The following is a 24,995-nucleotide window of genomic DNA, read 5'->3' on the forward strand; positions in this document are numbered from 1 at the left end:
AAGTTTGATCTGCCAGAAACACAGTTTAAAAGGACAGTCAGGGACATAATCACCTGTAAAACCTACTTGGAGTAAGAAAATTACGGTTATGAGCACATTTTTGGAATCCTCATTAAATTTCCTATCCAATGACATGAAAAAATACTGAAAATTGGGTACAGTCAGGGAGAAAAGCGGTCTCAAAGTTTGAACTAACAGAAACACAGTTTGAAAGGACAAAATCGCCTGTAAAACCTACTTCGAGTAAGGAAATGGTGGCTTTAAGCACATTTTTGGAATCCTCATTAAATTTCCTATCCAATGACATGAAAAAATACTAAAAATTGGGTACAGTCAGGGAGAAAAGTGGTGTGAAAATTTGAACTAACAGAAACACAGTTTGAAAGGGCAGTCAGGGACATAATCGCCTGTAAAATCTACTTGGAGTAAGAAAAAGACTGTTTTAAGGACATTTTTGGAATCTTCATTAAATTTCCTTTGCAGTAACCTTGAAAAATCACTACAAAATTTTGTTGTTACTAAGAAAAGCGCTGTTAAAGTTTGATCTGCCAGAAACACAGTTTAAAAGGACAGTCAGGGACAAAATCACCTGCAAAACCCACTTGGTATAAGAAAATGACTGTTTTAAGCACATTTTTGAAGTCTCCATTAAATTTTAATTTTCTATCCAATAACATACCCCAAACCCAGTACTTGTCATTTACCGGTCAAGTTTTGCTGGTAAAGCAAAATATTTATTTTACCGGTAATTTACACAGATGGGAAAAATCTTCCCATCTATCATGCAAAAAAGAACCACTTTCCACACTAAACATGTAAATAAGTATTTTACGTCAGTCTAAAATCAATTAATAATAAAAATGTCTTTTGTTGTGAAAGCCACCCAGTATAATGCGAAGCTTATCTCTAGCTGATAAATCTGTTTTTCTTCCAGTGGAACAAATAAATAATATGATCATCTGCAATAAATCCATCGAAATATCACATTATTAAATAAGTCTGCTATAGCAAGCGCTGCTACATTTATACAAAAACAAATGTCTGTGATAAGAAATCTTTTACTGGGTTCAGGTAAACAGAAACTGATAATAACTGTACGCGCTATGTCGTCTAAAGCCGATTATTTGGTTAACCAGCAAAAATATTCCTTTCTAACCGAGTTGGGGATAACAGAAAGTAATTATGGAGCTTACGACGGTGCTTGGAAAGGTTCAGGCAAGGTACACTCAAACTTTGTTATTATTTTCAGGGTGTTAACACACAATTTTCAGGTCATTCAGTCAATATGTCCGAGCAATGGACAAGTCATTGCGGAAGTCAAAGAAGGCTCTATAGCAGACTACGAGGCTTGCGTTCAAGCTACGGAAAAAGCTTGGGAAATATGGGCTGATGTTCCTGCGCCTAAACGTGGGGAAATTGTTAGACAGATTGGGGACGCTTTGAGAGCTAAACTGGTACCCCTTGCTCAGTTGGTTTCCCTAGAAATGGGTAATAAAATAACTCTAATTTTTAGTGATTTTTTTAATGCCTGTTTTGTAGGAAAAATTTTACCGGAAGGTAAAGGGGAAGTGCAGGAATATGTTGACATTTGCGATTATGCTGTAGGACTATCCAGGATGCTTGCGGGCTCAATTTTGCCTTCAGAAAGACCAGGGCATGTCTTACTAGAAAACTGGAACCCTTTGGGGACAATCGGGGTAATTTCAGCCTTCAATTTTCCAGTTGCAGTTTATGGCTGGAACAGTGCAATTGCTATGGTAATAAATAACTGACAAAAGTATTTCTATTAAGGATTAATATAATGCAAAGTATAGGTGTGCGGTGACACAGTACTATGGAAAGGTTCAGAAACTACGCCACTGATCTCCATAGCAACAACCAAAATATTGGCTGCAGTCCTTGAGAAAAACAATCTGCCAGGAGCAGTGGCGGCGTTATGCTGCGGTGGGGCTGATATTGGAAAAGCTTTAGCAGCTGATGAGAGAATTAAGTTACTGTCTTTTACCGGAAGCTGTCAAGTAGGAAAGCTAGTAAGACTGTATAATTACATTACCAATTTTCTGGAAGTAATTTATAAAATTTCCAGGTGAGCTTGGAGGTTCAGAAAAGATTTGGCAAATCTCTATTGGAGTTAGGAGGTAATAACGCTCTTATTGTGGCTGAAGATGCGGATTTGAAAATGGTCATTCCTGCCACATTGTTTGCTTGTATAGGCACTTCAGGACAGAGATGCACTACAACCAGAAGACTGATAATACACGAAAAGGTTTTTGTCAGAAAGTTTTAAAATGCTTCAAACGACTAAAAAAACATTAATAAGGTGTACGATGAGGTTTTGGAAAAGCTGAAAACTGCTTATAAACAAGTGATCAATCGTATTGGAGACGCTTTGGAAGATAATGTTCTTATTGGACCTCTGCACAGCCAAACTTCAGTAGACAATTACAAAAAGACTATAGATCTCATTAGGGAAGAAGGAGGTACTATCGAATTAGGAGGAAAGGTTTTATTCTAGGAAGTATTTCATTGAATGCAAGTAAAACTAATATTTTTTTAGGTAATTGACCGAGCAGGCTACTTTGTAGAACCCACAATCATAACTGGTATCAGTCATAAAAGCGAATTAGTCCATAACGAATGTTTTGCGCCTATTTTATATGTTCTAAAAGCTTCTAGTGTAGAAGAAGCAATTTCCTGGAACAACGAAGTGCCTCAAGGCCTGTCGTCCAGTATTTTTACTCAAAACATTGCCAACATATTTAACGTAAGTTTATAAACTGAAATAAAAAAAAACAAATACTGAAATATTACTTACCAATGTAGTGGATTGGTCCAAAAGGTTCCGATTGCGGTATAGTAAACGTGAACATTCCAACATCCGGAGCGGAAATTGGAGGAGCATTTGGTGGTGAAAAACATACTGGAGGAGGACGGGAGTCGGGAAGTGATTCATGGAAGCAGTACATGCGCAGATCTACAATCACCATAAATTACTCTAAAGAGTTGCCGTTGGCACAGGGAATTAAATTCGAATAAACCAGATTTTTTAATACACACGTTATTATTTATTCCACAATATTAAAATACTAATAAATATATAACAATAATTAATAATGTGTAAAACAGTCCCTGTTGGAGAGGATAATATAGAGAATAAGTTTATTTATGAATAAATCAAAAAGTTGCGCAACTTATACAATAGAAACACCTCTTAACATTAGATAACTCTCTGTATATACACAATGGATATTTACAAGTTTATTTCGACGCCGAAAGTCATCGTAATAATGTACTAATCCTATTTAGAATTGACACGCTATTAAATATGTACATGTTTCATTATAATTATTGTTTAAATCTACAACTTTATAAATATAGTAGTCAGAATACATATCTGAAATTATGGAACTTTCGACGAATTAATTTAAGTAAGTAAATATATTGTATGATGCAACATGTTTTACATGATCAGTCAAAGTAATCAATGAATATCAGGGCAAAAGTTTAAAAAATTGACAGACTAGTCCTTTTTAACAGAAAAATAATTATTATTCTTTATGTATTATAATTTTTCAAAGCCTAAAATATTTAACTGTCACTGCCTTAACCATTAATTACATTTTTTGAAATGGAGTTAAATCAACTGGTCACATATGTACAATATACTAGATAAACTAAAAAATATTTACATCTTGAAATCACACTACAGATTTAAACCACCTTAATATAAAAACAAACTGAAATATTAACAAACTTAATGGACCTTTTCCTTCTTTTTTCGTTTCTTTTTCTTATCTTGTAAATCTTCGTTCTTCTTCGCTAAACAAGGTTTACAATACCAATTTTCGTTTTCATCGGGTGGCACCTGAATACCAACGCACACCCAATGATACCAAGCGTCGCACCCATCACAACCAATCATGGGCCGGCCGTCGTCCTGCTGCCCACAAGCCGGACAAATCCACACCTCGTTACCCTCCGAATCGACTTTTTTGAATGGTTGCTCGAGTTTTTTCGGTTTGGAGACGGGTTTCGGTTTGACTGGATGAATTCTAGGTCGACCAGGAGGTCTAGGTGTGGTAGGAGTTGTGGGAGTAGACTCGGCAGCCGGTGAAAGTTTTTCTGAAGCTGGTGAAGAGGGCGCTGTGGTGTTTTTGTGTTTTGGCGGGCCAATCACTAAAGCGGATATCTGGGCCAGACCAGGGGATGGTTCGCGCGGTTTCCGTTCCGGAGAAGGAGATTCTCTTCTGACTACTGGTTTGATGTTTAGTTTTTTGGCTGAGTCTGGAGTTTCTGGTCGAGGAGATGGAGAGTTGACTTTGAGCAATATTTTAGGAATAGCTGGTGCAGCTTCTGTCATTGGGACAGCCTCCTCGGTTTTTGGTATCTTTTTCTTTTTCTCCTTTTTCATTTTGAGTTTCTCCTTTTTAGCTTCTTTCAGTTTTTTCTTTTCAGCTTTGTCCTTTTTATTCTTCTTTTTAGTCTTATCTTTCTCTTTTTTGTCTTTTTTATGCTCCTTGGATTTCTTGGGAGCTTCATCAGAGAGGGAAAATTGATCTTCTTTTTCATTTTTGACAACCGGTGGTTCTGAAGGTGGTGGAGACACATGCCGTGAAGATGTAGGGGTTGAAGGTAAAGTCACAACTTCAGCAGGCTCGGGTTTAACAACTTCCTTAGGTTTGGGAGATACTTTTGGCACTATGGGTTCGGGTTTAGGTGGGATAGCTTGAAATCCGGCAAAGTCGGGAATAGGAGGAGCAAAAGGAAAAGGCAATGAAGGGATTAAACCAGGTCCTCCAAAACTTGCGATGGAGAAAGGGAAGGGAGGCATTGCTGGAGTAGGTGGGACGTGTAATGGTTGAAACGCCGGATTCTTTCTAAACAGATGAGCATCGGGTGTTTTAGGACGACCCATTGCCATATCAAGCATGTCTGGTTCTAAAAAGTGGGGATGGGGGAAGTGCTGCTGCTTGCGGGGTTTTTTAGGTTTGGGTGGTTTGTCAGGCTTTTCTTTGCGCTTTCTTTTTTCCTTCGTCGCAAACGGAGGACTGTGCGTAACAATCTCTGGAGTTCTGGGCGTTGGGGGCGTTCCAGGTGGAGATCCGTCATCAAAGTACGGTTCTCTTTTAGGTCCCGTATTATGATGAACAGAAGGGTGAATGGGTTCAATCGTAATATCACTGGACAAATTAATTTTGTTTACTATGTCATGTGTTTGCTGCATTAACTGAGCATTAGCGTTAGATTTAGCCTTCTCGTGTTTATCTTTAACATTAGAAATCTTCTTCAGAATGTTAATTTTCTTCCTATCCGGTTCAGCCACAAGCTTGTCCACTTGATGGTGAGTAGGTTGAAATTTTGGTTCAGATTTTATGGGAATTGGAGTAATGGTGGTGTTAAGTTTCTCAGTTTTCGCTTTTGCGGCTGCCAGGGCTCTATTGAAATTGCTAGGTCTAACCACTTGAGGTTTAGGGGAATGCGCAATCAAAGGAGGCATTTTCATGTCAGGTGCAGGAAATGGGGGCATGAAACTTTGTTTAGGATGTACTGGCTGCATTCTTAGACCATGTGGTAGCATTCCTGGTATGCTACTGGCGGCGGCAGCGGCTGCCGCTGCATTAGCCGCCACAGCTGACGCTCGTTTTATTCTAAGAATGTCTTTCATGTTGTTGATCTTTTTAGGAGGTTTTTCATCCGAGAATGACTTCTGCTGTTCTTTAGCTAATTTCTCCTTTTTCTTTTCTGGTTTTTTCTTGCTGACAGGGACTAATTCAGGCACTGGTGGATTGGGAGATGGTGGTCTTGGAGGTTCTGGAGGAGGGGCTGGAGCTTTAGCTTCTGGGAGTTTACCTTCACGAGCCGGCGATAAAAACCCAGAAGTAGTCATCATAACACTGCTAATTTCACGAGTTGGCCGTCCACCTTCATCTTCCCGTTTCAGTCTTTTAAAGTCCGGACTCACGTCTGCGGGTTTTTTAAATTGATGGGAATCTAATTTAGGTTCTGGTTCTTCTTTAATTGAAGAAGCAACATCAGCCGGTTGGTCATTTTGCTCTTCCAGCAACGGATACATTGGTGGTAAATGTTCATTGATGTGCACCGGTCTAGTGACCACCTCTTTACTCCCCGGTTTAAGAAAATTTAAGTTGCTTTCCTTCTGAAGAGGGTATTTGGGTACAGGCTGTGCTGGAGGAACAAAATTGACGTACGTAACGTACTCTTCCAGTTCCCCCAAATTAACACCCAACTCCTGAAAAGCCAGGCCCAAGTGGTCCAAGTTGGGCTCAGTTTGCCCAAACTCATTAGCATAGTCATTAGTAAGTTTAGCAATTTGCGAAATGTAACTAGACAATATGTCAGTTAAAACTTCCAAAGGTGTGGTGTTAACAGAGTGCCACCCAATTGTCTGCAGGATTTTAGCTAAAGCTATTTTGCAATGATCGCGCGTAAATTCTCGACTCATTTTCAAAAGTTATTGAACAATTACTAGTGCTAATAATACTACTTATAATTACCTACACCACAAATCTATAAAAGTCCACTTCCACATCTACAGTACTCTTTTTATGAAACTTGTATGTTGCTGGTAAGTTGTAACGTAGTTCTGCCAGGACTTCTCCTGTTGCTCCAAGAGATTCTGCGTATTTCAACACGTGGTTTCTGTAAAATAAATAACACCCAAATACTCTCACTGTAATATTACAAAAAGCAAAAACACACCTAGTACTAGTTTTATGCAGTGAATAGACAGCATTATTAGAAAGTTTCAGTGCAGTTTCCAAGAATTTCATGTCAATACCGTCATTGTTTTTAGTACCAAATGGGGGATTCATAAGAACAGTGTCAAATTTTTTATGGAATCTAAAAAAAATTTAAATCTCATTTTGTGTACAGTTTTTTCTCTGAATGTCTGTTCTCAGACACATGCTAATAACAAGAAAGCAAAGATATACATGTAACAGGTAAAATATTAATCTTGACTATTTAGAATAATTTAAAGCATGTTTGACTTTTTTACTATCTGTGATTTGTGATTATTTATTGATTTGATATTTTATTTCAGATTATATTAGAGTAGAAACACCTACCCTCTAACCTATAATGTGTAAATTAATAAATTGAGTACACAATATTTTTAAAAATAAGTTTTTACAATTTGTTATAATTAAAGTATTTAGAGCTTCATACACAAAAAAATAAACACCTTTCTGGAATATTCTGAATGTCACTTAGAATGGCATCAACATTGGATAACTCATGGTCCTCAACATTTTCTTTAAAAACATCTAAAGCATCTTCATCAATCTCAAAACCAATAACTAAACAAGCATTCAAAACTGCTGCTCCAATTGATAGTGCACCACAACCGCATCCAAGATCGGCCACTAACTTACCATCCAAGTCACCATACTGGGACTGAAACAAATCAAATCAGTGAGAAATTACTATCCTCTCAATAATTCTTAACTTAAACCCATCACTTTGATTACCTGAATAGTATATAACATGTGAGTTGCTAAATGTGAGGGTGTAACATATTGTTCCAATTTAACTTTAGGACTTCTAAACTCATCAATACACTGTAACCGCTCCTCAATTTTGCGTAATTTTAAACATGGAAACATTACTTTTGATCAAAACGAGGTAACACAGGTAGAATCAAATTTCCAAACAAAGAGTCCTGTGAAATAAATGATCCCATAGACTGGGCATGGGCAGTTTGCAAAGCTGCTCTCTGTTGATGAAAGTTCATTGGATGTCCATCAGAGTTTTGAACACCAACAGGGACAGTTAAGGGGGCAGAATTGAGTTGAGGAGCAGCACCTTGTTTTAATAGTTGTTTCTTTTGGTTTTGAAGTTCTTCTAAAATTTTACTTCTGGCTAATTCTGAAACATAACTAGCTTATATTGTATTTGAACTCGGTTGGATTGTAAGTATAAACAAGGAAAACTTACCTCTTTGGACGTTAGATTGGGGAAACGCCATCAAAATAAGATATACATTAGTTGAGGACTGATCTTGTCCTTTGTGACAAAAAGTACAGTCAAGTAAGTTTGGAATATCGCTTTTTAGAATATTCACTGAATGCCGAACTACCAAAACAATAAAAGCATTGAAAATATATAAAATAATCGATCTAATTGGATCAAAGGACCAACATCAAAAGCATGAACCTCATCAATAAAAAAAACAAATGTGAAGTGAATTGTTGTCACGTTGTCAGTGTTGTCACTTGTCACTGTGTCATTCTTGTAAGTTTTACGATAAAATGAGGTGATCCAATAGACCTAGTATCACGTGACTTGACTAAGCGAGATACCCCTTACGGACACGTGATATTAGTTTCATGAATTGTTTTACCAAACTGGTACACGTCATTTCTGTAAACGTTGAAGGGTGTCATAGAAGGAGAAGGAAAATAATAATCTTCACCAACTTAACACTCCACTTTATTGAATCCCTTCGAATTCAATGTAGAATCAAATATAACAGATTTTTGTAGGAACTAACTAGAAAATGATTGAGATCGAAAAACGTAAGCATTGAGCAAGAATCGTCCATCTTGTGTTGTAATCCTGAGTTAAAGTGTCTCGTCATCGCCCTGAAGTCAGGTCCTTGCGTCCTATTCTTCTTTTTGCTTCTTGCCGGCTGACACTGCTGACAGTGTCGCCACAGTACCCCCCGTCCAGCGACAAAGTCGCGAAACGAACTGTTTTCCTTGTCTTAGCTGGCAACGTTGCGGGAGATTTTCGAACTTCTTCAAGGCGCGCATACGAATGTTCGGACTGGATCTGGAAATCATCTGGCAGATAGGCGGGCTTTAGGCGGTCTATTGTGATGTTGTCACTACGATTGCCAAGGTCAATCTTGAAGAACTTGTCACTTCTGGAGATAACACGATGGGGTCCAGAGTAAGGCGCTGTCAAAGGTGGTTTTACTGCATTATTTCGCACAAAAACATGGGAACAACTTGAAAGGTCCTTGGAGATAAAAGTTTTAATCTTGCTATGATCAGATGCTGGTCTAGGTTGAAGTTCTAACATTGTTGCTCTGAGTTTGCTGACCAACTCATTTTCGTTGGCTGGTTCAGTGGATGAATTTAGAAATTCTCCTGGTAGTTTAAGAGTGGTTCCATAAACAAGCTCAGCTGGTGAACAATCAATGTCCTCTTTGAAAATGTTTCGAAGACCCAATAAGGTTATTGGTAAAACTTCAGTCCAACGATCCGACTTGGCTGCAATGAGGCTTGCTTTAAGGGTCCTATGAAAACGTTCAATAAAACCATTTGCTTGAGGATGATATGATGTTGTTTTGATGTGCAGAATACCCAAGAATCTGGAAAGTTCTTTGAACAAGCTTGATTCAAATTGTCTCCCTCTATCCGAAGTAATCTTGCTGGGTACACCAAAACGCGATATCCAAGTAGAAATAAAGGTGGATGCAATGGTGGTTGCTGACATGTCTTTAATTGGAACTGCTTCGGGCCATCTAGTGAAACGATCCATCATTGTTAACACATAACGAAAATCACTGGACGATGGCAATGGTCCAACTATGTCGATGTGGACATGGTCAAATCTGTAGTCAGGCATAGAAATTTTCTGGTGAGCTGTCTTAGTATGTCGGTTGATTTTGGAGCGTTGACAGTTGAGGCATTGCCTACTCCAAAGGGCTACTTCTTTCTTGATGTTTCTCCATACGAAACGACTGGTCAGAAGCTTGATGGTTGCCTTAACACCGGGGTGAGAAATTCCATGAAGCTTTCTGAAAATACTAAGTCGATGTTTTTCTGGGATATAAGGACGAAATTTATTTTCAAAAACATCACAGTAAAGTTGAACATCAGTGCCTGGGATTTGAATCTGTTGAAGATTTAAACTGGAGTCAGTAAGCAGCTGGTTTAGTTCTGCGTCGTCAGTCTGATCTGCAGCTATTGCTTGGTAATTAATCTGAATATCTTCAATACTCGAGATTTCAGGTCTGGAAAGGTAGTCTGCTACTATGTTGTCTGAACCTTGAACATGGCGAATGTCAGTGGTAAATTGTGCAATGAAATCTAAATATCGAAACTGTCTAGGAGTGCACTTGTCACTTTTTTGATAGAAAGCAAAAGTGATTGGTTTGTGGTCAGTAAAAACAGTAAATCTGCGGCCTTCTAACATGAATCGAAAGTGTTTAATAGCAGCATAAATGGCGAACAGTTCTCTGTCATAAGCACTATACTTAGCCTGAGCAGTATTTAACTTCTGAGAGAAAAAAGCCAATGGTTGAAGTTGATCATTGTTCTTTTGTTGTAAGGAGGCTCTTACAGCAAAATCCGACGCATCTGTAGACAGAATGAGTTGAGCAGAAGGTAAGGGATGTGACAAAAAGGTGGCTTCAGCGAGGATTTCCTTACAGCTCTCAAATGCCTTCACTGCAACATCAGTCCAAGTTATTGGTTGCTGTTTTTTCTGCTTACCTTTAAGTAAGTCATGTAATGGTGCTTGAAGCTCAGCAGCCTTGGGAATGAATGAACGGTAGAAATTTAACATCCCAAGAAACCGTCGAAGTTGCTGAGTGTTGTTGGGCTTGGTAAAATTCCGTATAGCAGAAAACTTCTCGTCTGTTGGTTTGATGCCCTCTGCCGAAACTTCATGACCTAAGAAAAGAACTTTATTTTGGCCAAAAACACATTTTAACGAATTTATTAAAATTCCATATTGGCATAAACGTTCGAATACCATACGTAAATGTTCTAAATGTTGATCGGCTGACTCAGAGGCAACAAGGATGTCGTCAATGTAGACAAAACAGAAATCCAAGTCACGGAAAATTTCATCCATAAACCTCTGAAATGTTTGAGCAGCGTTTCTGAGCCCGAAGGACATGTACACAAATTCGTACAGACCAAACGGTGTTGTCACTGCAGTCTTATGTATATCATCAGCAGCAATCGGTATTTGATTGTAAGCGCGAACCAAATCCAGGGTGGAAAATAGTTTCTTGTTGGCCAATCCATGAGTAAAGTCCTTGATGTTGGGGATCGGATAAGAATCGTGAACGGTACGAGCATTAAGAGCTCGATAGTCTCCACACGGTCTCCAAGAAGTGTCCTTTTTGGGAACAAGATGCAAAGGTGAGGACCAGCTACTTTTTGATGGGCGGATGATTCCTTGTTCCAACATGGATTGAAACTCCTCTTTGGCGATGACAAGTCTGTCAGGTGCCAAACGTCTAGGGCGAGCTGATGCAGGTGGGCCAGGGGTAGTTATAATGGTATGAACAGTGTTGTGTTTGGCTTTGGAGTGTTGGTTGCGTGGCTGGGTAAGTGATGGAAAATTTTTGAGAAGTTTGTGGTACTCTGTAAGGACAATCATAGTTTGAATGAAAGGACCGTAAGAATTGGCATTATTTCCAATGGTTGATAGGCCAGTTGTCCTGTCAAAGATTGCGAGCTTTCTGCTATCTACAATAATGTTGTAAAAAGATAAAAAGTCGATTCCCAAAATTGGATGTGAAACATCGGCCACAAGAAATGTCCAACGAAAGCTTCTGCGAAGTCCAAAGTCCAAGGTGAAAGTACGCTGTCCGTAGGTCGAAATTTCTGAGTTGTTGGCTGCCAAAAGCTGGTAATTGGAGCGAGGACGCCTTTCTTTAAGCAAAGTGTATGGAAAAATGGAAACCTCGGCGCCGGTGTCCACTAAAAAACGAATTTTTGATGAATTGTCAGTCACAAATAAGCGGCGCGGGTTTGAGGAGGGTAGAAAACCCGCCGCTACTGGTTCTCCCCCCTTGAGTTTTCCGAGATAGTGAAAGAACATGGGCTATTACATTTTTTTGCTTTATCACCGAATCTGGAATGATAATAGCAAAGAGTACTTTGGTTCGAGGCCCTGTTGGTTGTCGTTCTCTCTGATGTCCTAGATCTGGAGCGTGGTTGTCTATGACAACAACTTTTGGTCTCCAATCTGTCCAGACGCTTAACAATTTCAGCCAATTGTTTGTGTATATCAGAATCTACACTAGAAACTGTACAAGCTAAAGATGGTGTACATACCTCATGAATTTTGTCAGCTAATTTGGCTAAGTTGTCTAGTGACATACCTTCCTGAGTGGTTAGAATTGTCTGAATCTGCTGGGGAAGTCTTCCAGTCCATAATGTTCTGAGAAAGTCCTCTGGAAGGGAAGTTGGTGCTAAACTCTGCAGCTTCCTGAGGTACTCGGATGGCTTTCGATCACCCATTTCTTCCTGTTGAAGAAGCTGGTGGATTTTTTGGTGTTGAGAAGCGGATAGTCTCTGTATGAGTTCCTGCTTAATAGTTCCATATTGATTGGCAGTAGGAGGTTGTGCTATTAAGTCACGCACGAGTTGGACTTGGTTAAAGTCTAGGTTAGCCACAACAATATTATATTTGGTGTTGTCATTCACAATACCACTAATAGCAAACTGACTGTCTAACTGAGCAAACCATAGTGCCGGTTCGTTTGGCCAAAAAGGTGGTACTTTTAAGGATACTCTCTCTACCATGTGGGTAGGAGCTGGTGCTGCAACTGAAGGTGATAGAGATGATGAAGTACCTTGTTGTTCCGTAGCCATTGTGGTGCGAGAGTTGTGAGTTTTCGAATGGTTCAGCGTTCTAGAACGTCCAAAAAGTAAGTCTGACTCTGGCTTGTAGATTCTTTTGTGTCGGGGTCACCAATGAAGGGTGTCATAGAAGGAGAAGGAAAATAATAATCTTCACCAACTTAACACTCCACTTTATTGAATCCCTTCGAATTCAATGTAGAATCAAATATAACAGATTTTTGTAGGAACTAACTAGAAAATGATTGAGATCGAAAAACGTAAGCATTGAGCAAGAATCGTCCATCTTGTGTTGTAATCCTGAGTTAAAGTGTCTCGTCATCGCCCTGAAGTCAGGTCCTTGCGTCCTATTCTTCTTTTTGCTTCTTGCCGGCTGACACTGCTGACAGTGTCGCCACAACGTCAACCGATTTTGTTAACATAACCTTAGTTAGTTTAGGGCTTTGAAATATTTACATATTTAGAAAACTGAAAGAAACTTGTTTTTTAACTTTTCAGTGAAAAGTTTTCAAGTATCCAAGCAGAAAAGATGGCATTCACTTTATGGAATTTGTTTGAAGCCACTATTCTATGCCTTAATGCAATTTGCATATTAAACGAGGAGAGGTTCCTAACAAAATGTAAGTTCTGCAATGTTTAAAATAAATAATAAAAAAATAATATAGTAAGGTAGTAATTTGCTGTAAGGACACCAGTAAGGACAAATTATATACACATTGAATGGTAGTTTCAGAATTATATTGTTCCTAACTACTGTATTAGCAAACAAAAACTGTAACATTTGAATCCCCACCATCCACATCTTCCTACAAACATTCTCATTATGTATGTGGTATAACAACTGAGTTTTGAATATAAAATCTAAATTGTGGGTCTTGTGGGAGAATAAAACCATTTTCTTTCAGTTGGATGGGGTTATAGGAACAGGAAAGCACAAGGATTTGATGAAGGATCATCAACAAGAGACCAAATAATTAATTTAATGCATTCAATCCGCACTGTTGCTAAAGGTAAGCAAATGTTTAAACACCATACACATGTGTTATTATAATGGATTTATAAAGTTTACTCGTGTAGAAATATTTGCTCATTCTACGTCAACCAAAAACACACAATAAATATTAAATAAGCAGCTCATATATTGATTTGAATGTTTTTTTCATTTTCAGTTCCTCTTATACCACTCAATGTTCTAGTAATAGTTGTAAAACTAATACTTGGATGATCGTAGCTATACTTAGGTTTAAGAAAATGTGCTTGTTAAATTTTGAAGTAAATTATTAATATTTGTTTGTTGATATTAAATTTACTTAGCAACTGTAACAACTTAAGGTTTTTATAATTGTTTTGTAAGACTAGTCTACTTGAAGTAATAAAAAAGAAAATAAAATAGCTTACTCTTTACCAATTTACTGCCTTTAGTAATTAATATTGTTGATCATTGTAGTCCAAATGCATTTAGATTAATTTTTTTATTGAATACTGTATAAAAAACGAAGTATTCTGTATTTGTTGAAGTTTTTACTGTAAGCAATGGCCCACTTAACTAACAGTATTTTTACTTACTTTAGTAATGGATATGTGTTGTTAATTTAACAAAACTTAACAAATTACTGGATGGAAAGTGTAATTTAATTAATACAATCTTGGGCAATGTGCATGTTTAGAGACGCACCTAAAAAAATCAACATTTTATTGGATAATTTTTGTTCCTTTATTAGATCTAAAACATATTAAAGTTATATTAGCAAACTTGCGTTATTTAACAACGTACATCTGTCCTGTCGAAATAATAAAGGCATGAAATAAGAATAATACACCAATACAAAGCTTCCTGGAGGTTACATGATCGGTAAGGTAGAAGGGGTTCGCACCAATATCAAAGAAATGTTAGCTTATCTTTGCAAACGAGAGAGAAAGTTATAAGCGGAATTAAGTGTTGGTGTCCACTTCTTACAATCGCGGCGGCGAGTTATACGGACCAGGTGGAGAAGTAGACCATTTTTTTTTGGTACCCATTAAATAATATTCTCTGTTGATCTAAATGCACTGAGATGCAAGCTTTGATTTTTTTAATTTTTGCGATTCTCGCGAGTTTTGTTCAAACAAATAATACGGATATAAGGGATGGAACTAAAGGAGCGCTCAGTGAAGAACCAGCTGATAGTGTCCAAAGTGTTAACTCCAATGATGTTCAAGTGTCTTTGGAAGATGTGCTGAATTTTTACAATACGGAACTTTTGAGCAGTAGATGGCCTAAATTTAAGGATGAAGTGTCAAGGGATTGTCGCAAGGATATGGAAGCTTATTTGGATGGATTGAGAAAAGCTGACAATTGGGCATTAAAAAGTAAGTCAATTTTATATTATTTTAAATGTAGGTATTATGGTACATATCAGTATACAATTATTATTATGATATCCTAATGAATTTTCAAGGTATGAAATATGAGACATTACATTTTCTCTTATTGGTAGGGAATATGATTAAATTGTGCAATTTTCTTTTTATGTTAAAGTGAAAGGACTTTTTTAGTATTTAAATGACTTGACATTTTTACAATTTTTAAATTGCTACATAACACACACACATATTTGATTTTTTTGTGGGAAATTGTACATAGCTCAATATGACTAGGCAATAGTTTCGTTTATTCTAATGAACAAAGTTTGGTTCTACAGTTTCAGATTGTTACATCCTTATATGAGTGTGTTGTAATACAATAATTGAATATGCATAATAGTAATTGACGTTAAGATTAACCGTTTATTTTCATTGCTACTAAGGATTGTAAAGTTACAATTGTTTCACTATTTACATCTTTTTGGTAATAAGCCACCCTAATCCACGACTTTTGTGATTTCTATGTGGTCGTTTCAGAAAGTTTTATGATTCTGCTGGGAAATCATGTTGACACACTAAAATCACAATTACTATTTTCCTTTAATACCAAGGAAGCTAATTGGTTTTTGTTGTATTACCTTATCATCATACCAGCATTGTATGCCCTCTTTATTTGAATATGCATGTTGTTTAAAAACTAATTTAATAGGTATAATTTGAGAAAGTACCACTGGACCATTTTACTATTTGGTTTGTAGCACTAAACGCTCAGTCAACTAAACCCAGTTTAGCATGTTTTGTGTGTTCAACCTCTTTCAGTGCTAAATAAACTACTTGAAATTTTACCACGTGACTTTCTATAGGGTAAATATTTTTGAGAACTACACATTCATCTAAATAGGATGAATTAAGCTTGTTAATGTCCATGAATGATTTAGTGAGAATTACATAATTTAAAATGTAAATTTCATTGCCCTATGTTAATATTTTTAATGTGATTTCTTGTTGGGACTAAAAACAGCTAATTTAAGTGGCAAATTAATAACTGCCTAATTAACACTTTGCGAATAATAAAATATGAATAGTATAGGAATCTAACGGTACAGATTACCATTAAACCCACAATTGTGTTTAAAACGTTTGGTATCAAATGGAATTTCAATTTAAAATTTTCTTTAGTTTTATGTAATCTGGTGTTGCAATCTAATTGGCGGCTTTCCTAAAAGTCTCAGTGGGTTTCAGTGTGAGTTAATCTGAAATATTTTGATTATAGTATTTGTATATTCACCATTTGGAGAGCAATATTGCGTCACAAATATCCGGTAGTTCTAGTTTTTTATGATAATTTCTTCTTGCTTAATAATCTCATATTAATAATATGCATTCACTTTTTTCACTTCCCTGGTTTTGTTTAATTATATAACTTCTCCAGTTAGGATAGTTGGTTATCATGTCTTTTGGTGTGTTGTTTGACTGTTTTTTAATATGGTTTACTCGAGAAGAACTTAAGGCCAGTCCTAATTAGGCAACTTAGAACGAGCAATATGCAAACGTTGTAATGCGCAGAACTTATTTGAAGGTTCAAGCAAAGAATTACGTAATAGAATAACTTAATTTATAAACCAAAGTTGGTACTACAGATATGCAAAATATTCAAGTTTACTATTATTAGATAGGAGCAACCAAAAACCAATAATTAAATAGCATTGAATTTTATGGATGCTTGAGGCCAGTCGAAAAAACCGTGCGAGCATTATGCACTATACTACCATCGTCTTGGTTAAGTCATTTTGTAGGTCGTGGAAGCGATTTAATGCTTTTGTAAAGCAGGTTATGTGATGTAATTCAATATTCAATGAAATTGTGAAAAAATAAATTGTCTTATGTACGTATTATGTGATTCCGATTGAGTTTTCCTTCTGATATCCAATTTCCAAATATTAATCTTAATTGGTAGGCAAGGTTGTGTTTAAGGTCAATTGGTATGAGAGGTATTCGTCAAGGAAGGGAATTTAGAGTATGAAGGTTGTGTATGGTACTGGAATGGTAAAGGCATTTTGGGATTCTTTAAACTTTAGGTCCATATTTAAATACCCGGTAATGTTGTGTTCATTGATTTCATAAGTTGCAACTTTCACTCGTATTTTGCGATGTTACCCAACGTAACTACACCATATTTACATTGCTTACGTACCATTTTTACTTATACAATATTTTGGTTAACCTGGTATTCACCGAAGTCATCCGCAATATATCGGTAATCAAATGATTCATCCACATTACCCAACACGAAAATTACCCACCTAATTGTCTATTTCGCAAATGTTCAAACCCAAAAAAAGCTGGGTAATGACTGACATATCACGGAACCATTTTTGGAACGCAAATTGCGTGTGCACCCACAAAATATGGGTCTGTTTTATTATTAATGCACCATTACAAAAGCATTAGAATTTGATGCTTTCTAAAAAGTATAAAAAGGTCTTATATCACGCGATTGTGATGTTTTAGAGAAAGCATGAATTAACTCGATCATGTTGTAAACATTGTAACAATACCTTAAGATAAGTGATGGGTTCCGTTTTGTAGGAAGTGTTTTTGCAGGAAGTTATCATACCATTCACGTGGCCGGAAAATTTACTGGTTTAATGCTTCAGTTCAGATATGTTTTTGCGTTGTTTCAAACTTCAGGATTTAAATATACAACAACTTAAAGCTGCATTAATTATGTAATAATTAATCTCTCACGTATTCGAGATACCTACGTCAAAGAAGAAAGCGAAATTTTGTTAAGTAAGAGTGATCTGTCCTGATGACCTACATTGTTATTTTACTTTACACATGGATGTTTGCTGTTACGTCTCGTAAAACAACCCAAAAGTTTGATTTTTTCCTTATAAGCAGTTTTACAGTAGTTTTCATTAACCTACATAAAATCAGTAACGGAATCGGTTTTTTGTCTTTGAATAAATTATTATTATTAGTAAAGTTTTTTGTTACAGTAATATTAACCATTTTAATGAGGCAATTAGAAATTTTACAAACCTGATTAAATTTACAAGTCCTTCACACAAATTAAAATAGGATTATGACACAATAAAATAGAAATTTTGTAATAAGAATTGTTTGCAACTTGAATAGGCGACCAGAGGGACAACTGTAGAATATTTAATAAGAATGCAAAATAACGCTATTTTATTGTTATAACAATTATGAAAAGTTAGTTAAAAATTAGTTTTTAGAATTGCTTCAAAAAGTTTTGGACACAAAAATAAATAATTGCATTAGTAGCACTTAGCATTAAGCCATTAAACGCATACGGAATGTTGAAAGGTAACATTTACAAATCGAGCTTTTTTTATAGTCAGAGCCATTCACCTATTTGTTTTTTTTTCTGTTTATTGCTTGGTAATTGTTGCATATTAAGTTAAAAAAAAAACGGTAAAAACTCCTACATGTTTTTTAATATAATGTGCAAATGTGTCAGTTCTACAATAACTATTTCCTAACGTGGCAAGTTTGACTAATAAATTATTTAAAACCCATTCAATGTAGTTTTACACTAAATAAGTCATACATAGTCTGCTTCATCAATATACTATTAGATTTGCAACACCTTGTATACAGCATTGTAAAAACTGTACTTATACAGTCATTGCAATGATTCAGTTAATTAATAATCACTCAGGGGTTAATTTACTGATGTGTATTTGCCTTTTTCAGAAAGTAATCTTTCCTTTATATTAAATGTCAGAACGTTTAGTGCGGTAGAATGACTACAAAAATGTTGGTCAATGCTACATTATTAGAAATGTCATTTAATGTATTAATTTACATTTTTTAAATTGGAATTTTATATGTAGATCCCGAAATATAATTACCTGGTCGACTGCATCCTTTATACAGGTGTGGTAAATCCGAAACCGACCATAGGAAAACCGTGTAACTGACAGAGAAACGTAGATAACTGCATGCGTGGGACAAAGACAGAAAACGAAAAAAATACCAAGTAGGCCATATTTTCAGTACGCTGTTGCCAAAATCCAATACCGTCGACAAAATGTATTGGATTGGATTTTGGCAACAGCGTACTGAAAATATGGCCTACTTGGTATTTTTTTCGTTTTCTGTCTTTGTCCCACGCATGCAATTATCTACGTTTCTCTGTCAGTTACACGGTTTTCCTATGGTCGGTTTTGGATTTACCACACCTGTATTACATTATACGGTATTCACTAATAATTTGCTTATTGTTATATTTTCATAATAATTAATTAACATCAATAACCAATTATCCAACCAACAGGATTAATTATAATTAACTGTCATATTATTTATTGATTTTAACCTTAATTTAAAAATTTATGCTTGATTTGTTGAACAATTTTCAGTGGACGATGCTAGTGGACGATACTCTACTGGATGGTTTTGGGGCAACCACTATTGGTTGGGTTCGAAAAATCTCTGTGACAACATTGAACCCAATCCAAATGCGTTCACGGTCAAGGTAAACGTTTTAACCACCATTTTAGGGGGAACCTTGAGGTTCTCTTACCTGTCCTGTTCTGCTTGAACTTAACAGTATACAGGGCCAGCAGGAACCGTACAGGAGATCATCAACTTGTTTTTCTGTTGTAGAATCGCACAAGGGTAATCAAGAGAGCCGTTAAAAAATACGAACCTGACAGTCCCAGTCAAGCTGTGGGGTACCAGAAAGGACCTTTGATACACACATCACTACCGCCATTTTCAGTTTCGTTTTTTGTACTCAGGATCGATTTGAATTCTAGTTTTACTTCAGAAGTAAGTACAGTTTTGGCTGGTCCAATAGTAGTTTTAGAGTCAATTTGTACAAATTATCTAACAGGTTTTTTTGTTGTAAAAAATTGCAAATCATACAGGGTGACTAAATAGCTTGTAAAAGATTTTAAGTATGATTAGTTCCGTTAAGTTCAATACTCCAGGTGATTAAATTTAATTTCCGTCATGTGATCAGTTTAAGATACACTCTGTGTATAAAGTTCTGAACGTTGGTAAACTTAAAAATCGAATTGATGAGTCCAGACACTGATTTGCATATTTTGTAAATTTTTAATGAGCTGAACCAGGTGTGGGCAACTTTTTGGCAATATGGGACTGAAAGAAATGTTAATCAGCCGGTTTTGTTTGAGAGGAATTTAGTGGTTTCGGTTAAGGTCGGTCATTTGAGCACATGGACATTTTTTTGTCTAAATAAAGAAATGCTAAAATTAGAATTTTTACCTAACAAGATACACAGCTCCTTATATGGAAAAAATGGAAAAATAAAGGTTAGATTAATAATGCATGTAGTAACGTATACTTTATAATTTTTCTAACAAATATTCAACAAAAATGTCAGTCCTTGTATAGACATAACAACATTTACAGATTCAATGACAATTCTACAAATAAGTATTTTTATATTATTTTAGGAACGAGTATTATCAGTAGGATTATGTCTTCCCTACGTGTGTTTAGAGGAAGATGTCAAAACCATCATGGAGAAAACCGCATCAGCCTCAGACAAAGTTGCAATCGAAGTAATTGGAATTAAGTCACATTATGACTACTTCAACGTGTTTTTGGACAGGACTTTTCTGATTTTATGGTAAACACTAAATTGGACGTTTAGGTTGTCTTTTGTAAAACTTTTTTACAGTTTAGTATCAGCTGGTGTAGGTTGCTGTTTGCTAATCGGCACCTTATTCGATTACTACTTGGAACACCAAAAGAATAAACAAGTGGCGACTATTACACAAAGATTTTCGGTGCCCAGTTTGAAATCCGCTAATGGTAAGCTAAAGTAGATTATTAGATGTTGTTGAACAAAATAATAATGAGCGATGTGTTAAATTTCGGTTTAATTGCTTCACGATTTTTTTGTTTCCATAAGTAAAACCTGCCACGACCGCAATCAGAACAAATATTGGTTATTCAACCTTTTAAGTCGATTTCGAATTATTTAAGAAAATTGCCAATTATTTGGGTAGAAGCGTAAAGCGTCACGGTTTTTTTTTCTTACCAATCTTTGTCAGCAGTTTACCTGATGAGTTAATGAGGATCTCATTTTCAATAATTATTAACGCAATTATAGGAAAATCTGGGATTTATGTGGTAAATACCAGTGATGGAAACAATAACGGGGACGCAAATGCTATTGATGTGGTCAATTCCACTTCTTCAACTCAACGTGAATCGGTCACAAGTATGTACTTACCGAAAAAGCTATTCGGTGCTGGATCATCTTTGTTTAACATTAATAATCATTGGTTTAAGGATTTTTGTGTTATTTTAACAAAGGGAATTCTACCTAACATATGGGTAAATTGATTGGGTCAACGTTTTGGTAAGTTCTTCATTTTTAATAGGAAATGCACTCCTATTTTTAACATCCTAAAATGAAGAATACTGACTCTGCATATTAAAAAAATTCAATCAAGTCTCAAATTCAATGTGTTCGTTTTGCCTTACCTATCTAGGTGAAGTTTTATCATAATACAAGTTTGGTCCAAGCTGTACTGCAATGAAAGGAACATTGTAGCTTACAGGATGATTATTATATCATCCACGTAACGTTTCCATACTAATCCACATCATCGTAAGAACCGAATAGGCAAAAGCCCCAAGTATACATTTTAAAAAAACGTTTTATTTGGTAATATGAAATCATTAACTAATCAATCAATGTGGTGTATTATATTCTTTTCATTTTAGTTTGCTTTTTCAGGATTAATTTTTAGAGAATTGATCTTATCGTTCTCCGTAAGATCTAACTTAAAAACCATTTGTGATCAAACAGTTGGTAGCGACACTATTCCAGTTTTGCACGGGCTCAAAGCCATCAGTATGGGCTGGGTGATACTGGGTCACACTTGTATAGTTGCTTTCAAATACTCAGGTAAAACCCAGAGATTTTACCTAATCAAAGCAAACTGAATTTTGGCTTTAATTTAGATAATATGGAGTACAGGAAAGTGGTGCAAAAAGAACTTTGGTTCCAAACAATAGCCAATGGAGCATTCAGTGTAGACACTTTCTTTTTTGTTAGTGGTCTCCTAGTGTCGTTTTTATACTTCAGGAGCAGTGCCAAAGGAAAACTTGACCCACTTTCGACCGGAAAAAGCTGCTTCATGTCCGGGATGTTGCACTTTTTAGGATTGATGTTCTATCGATTTGCTCGGTAAATTGAGAATATTAATTCATAACAACAACACTTCAGTTTGCATTTAAAGACTGACTGTTCCCTACTTGTTTTCTTTGGGACTCACTGAAGTTGCGATGAAATGGTTTTACTACAATTCCGTCTTTGAATCACCCACAATGGATCACGTTAACTGCCCAAACTATTGGTGGAGGAATATCCTTTATATTAATACGTTATTTCCAGTAAATGAAATGGTACAGTCGCCAAATTAATAATATTATAACAAATTAATCGGATTTTTTTGTGTTTCAAATGCAGTGTATGCTGTGGAGTTGGTATTTATCTGATGACACCCAGTTTTATGCAATTGGTGCTATTATACTAATCTTAGCAACAAGGTAAGTTTTCTCTGGAGCCATCCGGTGTTCTTCTGTTAATATTTCGTCCTAATATTTCCTGTGTCACTGTTGTGATACTCTAATTAACACTTTTGATGATATAATCTTTTGCAGGCATTTTAAAACAGCAGCAAGTCTTCTGGCCCTATTTTCGATCAGTTCATGGCTAACCACCGGGTATATTGCGTATAGCAACAGTCATATGCCCGGTACTGACGATCCCTTAGCCTTGTTTGATAAGATTTACGACAAACCTTGGACGAGACTCGGTCCCTACATGATTGGTATGTGCGTCGGCTGGTTTTTGTTCAAGAAGGATTGCAGACTACCAATGTCAAAGGTACGTGTGCTGTTAATTTAAGATAAAAAATGCGGAAGAACTTACCTGAGATGTCTCAAGGATAAACAAGACGTATATTTTGTACTTATAGGTAACAATTAGCATCGGCTGGATATCTTCCTTGGGACTACTTTTAGCTCTAGTATACGGATTGTATGACGTACAATTATCTCCAATTGTAGGAGCCACTTACAGTTCGTTATCTCACTCAGCATGGGCACTTGCGCTAGCTTGGATCGTTATTGCTTGCGTTACTGGCTATGGAGGTAAGTCCGGACAAAAATTACGAACAAAATTACCAAACATCTAAATTTCAGGGATTGTAAACAAAATTTTATCGCTCCCGATTTTGTACCCGTTCAGCAGAGTGACTTACTGCGCCTACCTAGTCCATCCTCTACTGATCAGAGTAATGGTAATGGGCACCGACAGTCCGTTACATCTAGGACGTTTACCCACCATCATCATTTATCTAGGCCAAGCAGTGGCTTCCTATGCGTTATCGTTTGTTCTGTCGCTAGCATTTGAAGCTCCTGTCGTTTCAATGTTAAGAATAATCAGCAAAGTGGTAACGCACAAGAAACGAGTGACAGATAGGGCAGTTTGAGGGCACATTACATTTTGGAGGTGTTAACTTGTTGCGTGCTAAATACTGTACAGGGTGCTGCATTTTCGATGGTTTTACGGGATACAGAGAAAACGGTAATAGATAGAAAAAAAGTAGCATACGTGTTCTGATCTCTTTTTCTGAGCTGAGATGACTGGCGAAAAGTGGGCAGCGCAAACTTCTTTTGTTTCAAAGATACGGGGGGCTTTTGAAAATTGGTCATTTTGGAACCCCCTCTGTATTACATTTGCTATTAAAGTTATCAAAAAAGGAAAAACGGTTTCCGGTAGAAGTTTTGACGTAGAATCCAATGGCGCAGTCAGTTTTTTTCTATTACGTTTAATTTCTGACATATGACAGTAAGTTATATTTTTTTAAATGGAACACACTATATATTTTTAGTTGATTTAATTCTGATGATTTTTACTTTTTCAACGGTGTAATAAAACATATAAGTTTGTAAAAGTTAATCTTGGTGATTAGAAAAAAAGCGTTTCCTTAACAAAAAAGTGCTAAATAATATGTATAAAAATACCCACAGTCGAAACAAAATTTGGCTATGTTCTTATTAACATGTTACATGTCGTTTGTAAACAGTTTTTTCAACTTCTACCTTAAAAATAGTAGAAAATAGAAATGGCCACTTTTCTTATTAAAGTGACGGTAGAACTGTTTGTCTTAGATTTTTAATAAGATTTATTAAAAATATTTAATTTTCTGATGTGTTAGTTTATATTATTTCCAACTTTGTTTGGTATTTTAGATATTGGCCTTTTTTTAGCTTAGCAAAGGTCTTTTTTTTTAAATAACAGGATTAACCTCTACAAACTTATATGTTGTAATACACCGTTGAAAAGGTAAAAATCAACAGAATTAAATGACGTAAAAATATATAGGATGTTCTATTTAAAAAAATGTAACTTACTGTCATATGTCAGAAACTAAACGGAATAGAAAAAAACTGACTACGCCATTGGATTCTACATGAAAACTACTACCGGGAACCGTTCTTCCTTTTTTGATAACTTTAAGAGCAACTGAAATACAGAAGAGGTTCAAAAATTACCAATTTTCGAAAACCCCCCGTATCTTTGAAGCAAAAGAAGATTGCGCCGCCCACTTTTCGCCAGTCATCTCAGCTCAGAAAAAGAGATCAGAACACGTATGCTACTTTTTTTCTATCTATTACCGTTTTCTCTGTACCCCGTAAAACCATCGAAAATGCAGCACCCTGTACAATTGTAAAAAGAACGCTTATTTAATTAATTAGTAAAAGTAGTATAGTGTGTCTCATTTAATTTTAGATTTATTTATGTTGTAGCGTTTTGATAATTTGCCTAAAATATCAGTTTTGTTATTCTAAGATGTGATATTATAATAGGTTAAGTGTGGTATTGAAGTACAAGGACACAATATGTTTCCTCAATGAATATTTGGTAAATAAATGATACATTTGGAATTGTGGTGAATGCAAAAAAGTATTGTCTAAGTGTTTTCATTACCTCATTTTTCTTTAAATATCAAAATAAACAGATTCCAGTAATTTTTTTCAAAAAATGAATTTCCGTGTTTT

At 36.0% G+C, this 24,995-nt stretch overlaps 6 protein-coding genes across 9 annotated transcripts; 3 read left to right on the forward strand and 3 right to left on the reverse strand.

Annotated features, from left to right (window-relative positions):
• Window positions 1-965: 965 nt before the first annotated feature.
• On the forward strand, window positions 966-3,050 carry Aldh7A1 (aldehyde dehydrogenase 7 family member A1). Its single transcript, XM_081987185.1, has 8 exons — window positions 966-1,220; window positions 1,272-1,488; window positions 1,540-1,757; window positions 1,815-2,030; window positions 2,087-2,266; window positions 2,321-2,503; window positions 2,558-2,764; window positions 2,824-3,050. The coding sequence occupies exons 1-8, from the start codon at window positions 1,038-1,040 to the stop codon at window positions 3,034-3,036; spliced, it is 1,617 nt and encodes a 538-aa protein (XP_081843311.1). The 5' UTR covers window positions 966-1,037; the 3' UTR covers window positions 3,037-3,050.
• Mettl5 (Methyltransferase like 5) lies at window positions 1,507-7,627 on the reverse strand. Of its 2 annotated transcripts, none has more exons than XM_081987195.1 (6): window positions 7,491-7,627; window positions 7,205-7,416; window positions 6,721-6,861; window positions 6,520-6,660; window positions 2,816-2,974; window positions 1,507-1,735 (listed from the first exon to the last, which is right to left on the reverse strand). In XM_081987195.1, exons 1-5 carry the CDS (start codon window positions 7,623-7,625, stop codon window positions 2,950-2,952), a joined length of 654 nt encoding a protein of 217 aa, XP_081843321.1. In that variant the 5' UTR covers window positions 7,626-7,627; the 3' UTR covers window positions 1,507-1,735; window positions 2,816-2,949. The 2 variants fall into 2 exon arrangements, with proteins under 2 accessions (XP_081843321.1, XP_081843322.1); XM_081987196.1 differs by having other exon boundaries at window positions 6,516-6,660.
• Window positions 3,043-6,509, reverse strand: LOC145734078 (uncharacterized). The gene has a single exon (XM_081987180.1). It carries the CDS (start codon window positions 6,461-6,463, stop codon window positions 3,755-3,757), a length of 2,709 nt encoding a protein of 902 aa, XP_081843306.1. The 5' UTR covers window positions 6,464-6,509; the 3' UTR covers window positions 3,043-3,754.
• LOC145734087 (SOSS complex subunit C) lies at window positions 7,625-8,205 on the reverse strand. Of its 2 annotated transcripts, none has more exons than XM_081987199.1 (2): window positions 7,957-8,205; window positions 7,625-7,863 (listed from the first exon to the last, which is right to left on the reverse strand). In XM_081987199.1, the coding sequence occupies exons 1-2, from the start codon at window positions 7,985-7,987 to the stop codon at window positions 7,625-7,627; spliced, it is 270 nt and encodes an 89-aa protein (XP_081843325.1). In that variant the 5' UTR covers window positions 7,988-8,205. The 2 variants fall into 2 exon arrangements, with proteins under 2 accessions (XP_081843325.1, XP_081843324.1); XM_081987198.1 differs by having other exon boundaries at window positions 7,625-7,887; window positions 7,957-8,199.
• Window positions 8,206-12,982: 4,777 nt separating this feature from the next.
• LOC145733323 (immediate early response 3-interacting protein 1) lies at window positions 12,983-13,977 on the forward strand. The gene is made up of 3 exons (XM_081986080.1): window positions 12,983-13,189; window positions 13,475-13,579; window positions 13,739-13,977. The coding sequence occupies exons 1-3, from the start codon at window positions 13,099-13,101 to the stop codon at window positions 13,792-13,794; spliced, it is 252 nt and encodes an 83-aa protein (XP_081842206.1). The 5' UTR covers window positions 12,983-13,098; the 3' UTR covers window positions 13,795-13,977.
• A 142-nt stretch (window positions 13,978-14,119) lies between these two features.
• LOC145733322 (nose resistant to fluoxetine protein 6) lies at window positions 14,120-24,979 on the forward strand. 2 transcript variants are annotated; one of them, XM_081986078.1, is made up of 13 exons: window positions 14,120-14,918; window positions 19,304-19,419; window positions 19,551-19,715; window positions 20,366-20,541; window positions 20,593-20,726; window positions 21,028-21,138; window positions 21,661-21,831; window positions 21,888-22,113; window positions 22,166-22,331; window positions 22,396-22,475; window positions 22,590-22,815; window positions 22,907-23,081; window positions 23,133-24,979. In XM_081986078.1, exons 1-13 carry the CDS (start codon window positions 14,624-14,626, stop codon window positions 23,420-23,422), a joined length of 2,331 nt encoding a protein of 776 aa, XP_081842204.1. In that variant the 5' UTR covers window positions 14,120-14,623; the 3' UTR covers window positions 23,423-24,979. The 2 variants fall into 2 exon arrangements, with proteins under 2 accessions (XP_081842204.1, XP_081842205.1); XM_081986079.1 differs by lacking the exon at window positions 21,028-21,138.
• The last annotated feature ends 16 nt before the right edge of the window (window positions 24,980-24,995 follow it).

This window comes from Ips typographus, linkage group LG9 (assembly GCF_016097725.1).
Source record: "Ips typographus isolate SLU linkage group LG9, UJ_Ityp_2.0, whole genome shotgun sequence".
Lineage (NCBI taxonomy): Eukaryota > Metazoa > Arthropoda > Insecta > Coleoptera > Curculionidae > Ips > Ips typographus.

Excerpts from the sequence above, each read along its gene's own strand:
- LOC145733323 (XM_081986080.1), top strand. The coding sequence starts at position 13,099 with ATGGCATTCACTTTATGGAATTTGTTTGAAGCCACTATTCTATGCCTT. Across the intron at positions 13,190-13,474 it reads GGAGAGGTTCCTAACAAAAT|TTGGATGGGGTTATAGGAAC; the intron begins GTAAGTTCTGCA and ends ATTTTCTTTCAG. Across the intron at positions 13,580-13,738 it reads AATCCGCACTGTTGCTAAAG|TTCCTCTTATACCACTCAAT; the intron begins GTAAGCAAATGT and ends TTTCATTTTCAG.
- LOC145734087 (XM_081987198.1), bottom strand. The coding sequence starts at position 7,987 with ATGGCGTTTCCCCAATCTAACGTCCAAAGAG. Across the intron at positions 7,888-7,956 it reads CCAATCTAACGTCCAAAGAG|AATTAGCCAGAAGTAAAATT; the intron begins GTAAGTTTTCCT and ends GTTATGTTTCAG.
- LOC145733322 (XM_081986078.1), top strand. The coding sequence starts at position 14,624 with ATGCAAGCTTTGATTTTTTTAATTTTTGCGATTCTCGCGAGTTTTGTT. Across the intron at positions 20,727-21,027 it reads CAGTTTGAAATCCGCTAATG|GAAAATCTGGGATTTATGTG; the intron begins GTAAGCTAAAGT and ends ACGCAATTATAG. Across the intron at positions 23,082-23,132 it reads TTGCGTTACTGGCTATGGAG|GGATTGTAAACAAAATTTTA; the intron begins GTAAGTCCGGAC and ends TCTAAATTTCAG.
- LOC145734078 (XM_081987180.1), bottom strand. The coding sequence starts at position 6,463 with ATGAGTCGAGAATTTACGCGCGATCATTGCAAAATAGCTTTAGCTAAA.
- Mettl5 (XM_081987195.1), bottom strand. The coding sequence starts at position 7,625 with ATGTTTCCATGTTTAAAATTACGCAAAATTGAGGAGCGGTTACAGTGT. Across the intron at positions 6,661-6,720 it reads CTGCATAAAACTAGTACTAG|AAACCACGTGTTGAAATACG; the intron begins GTGTGTTTTTGC and ends TTTATTTTACAG. Across the intron at positions 2,975-6,519 it reads GACTTTTATAGATTTGTGGT|ATCTGCGCATGTACTGCTTC; the intron begins GTAGGTAATTAT and ends TGGTGATTGTAG.
- Aldh7A1 (XM_081987185.1), top strand. The coding sequence starts at position 1,038 with ATGTCTGTGATAAGAAATCTTTTACTGGGTTCAGGTAAACAGAAACTG. Across the intron at positions 1,758-1,814 it reads GGAACAGTGCAATTGCTATG|GTGTGCGGTGACACAGTACT; the intron begins GTAATAAATAAC and ends TGCAAAGTATAG. Across the intron at positions 2,267-2,320 it reads GACTGATAATACACGAAAAG|GTGTACGATGAGGTTTTGGA; the intron begins GTTTTTGTCAGA and ends AACATTAATAAG.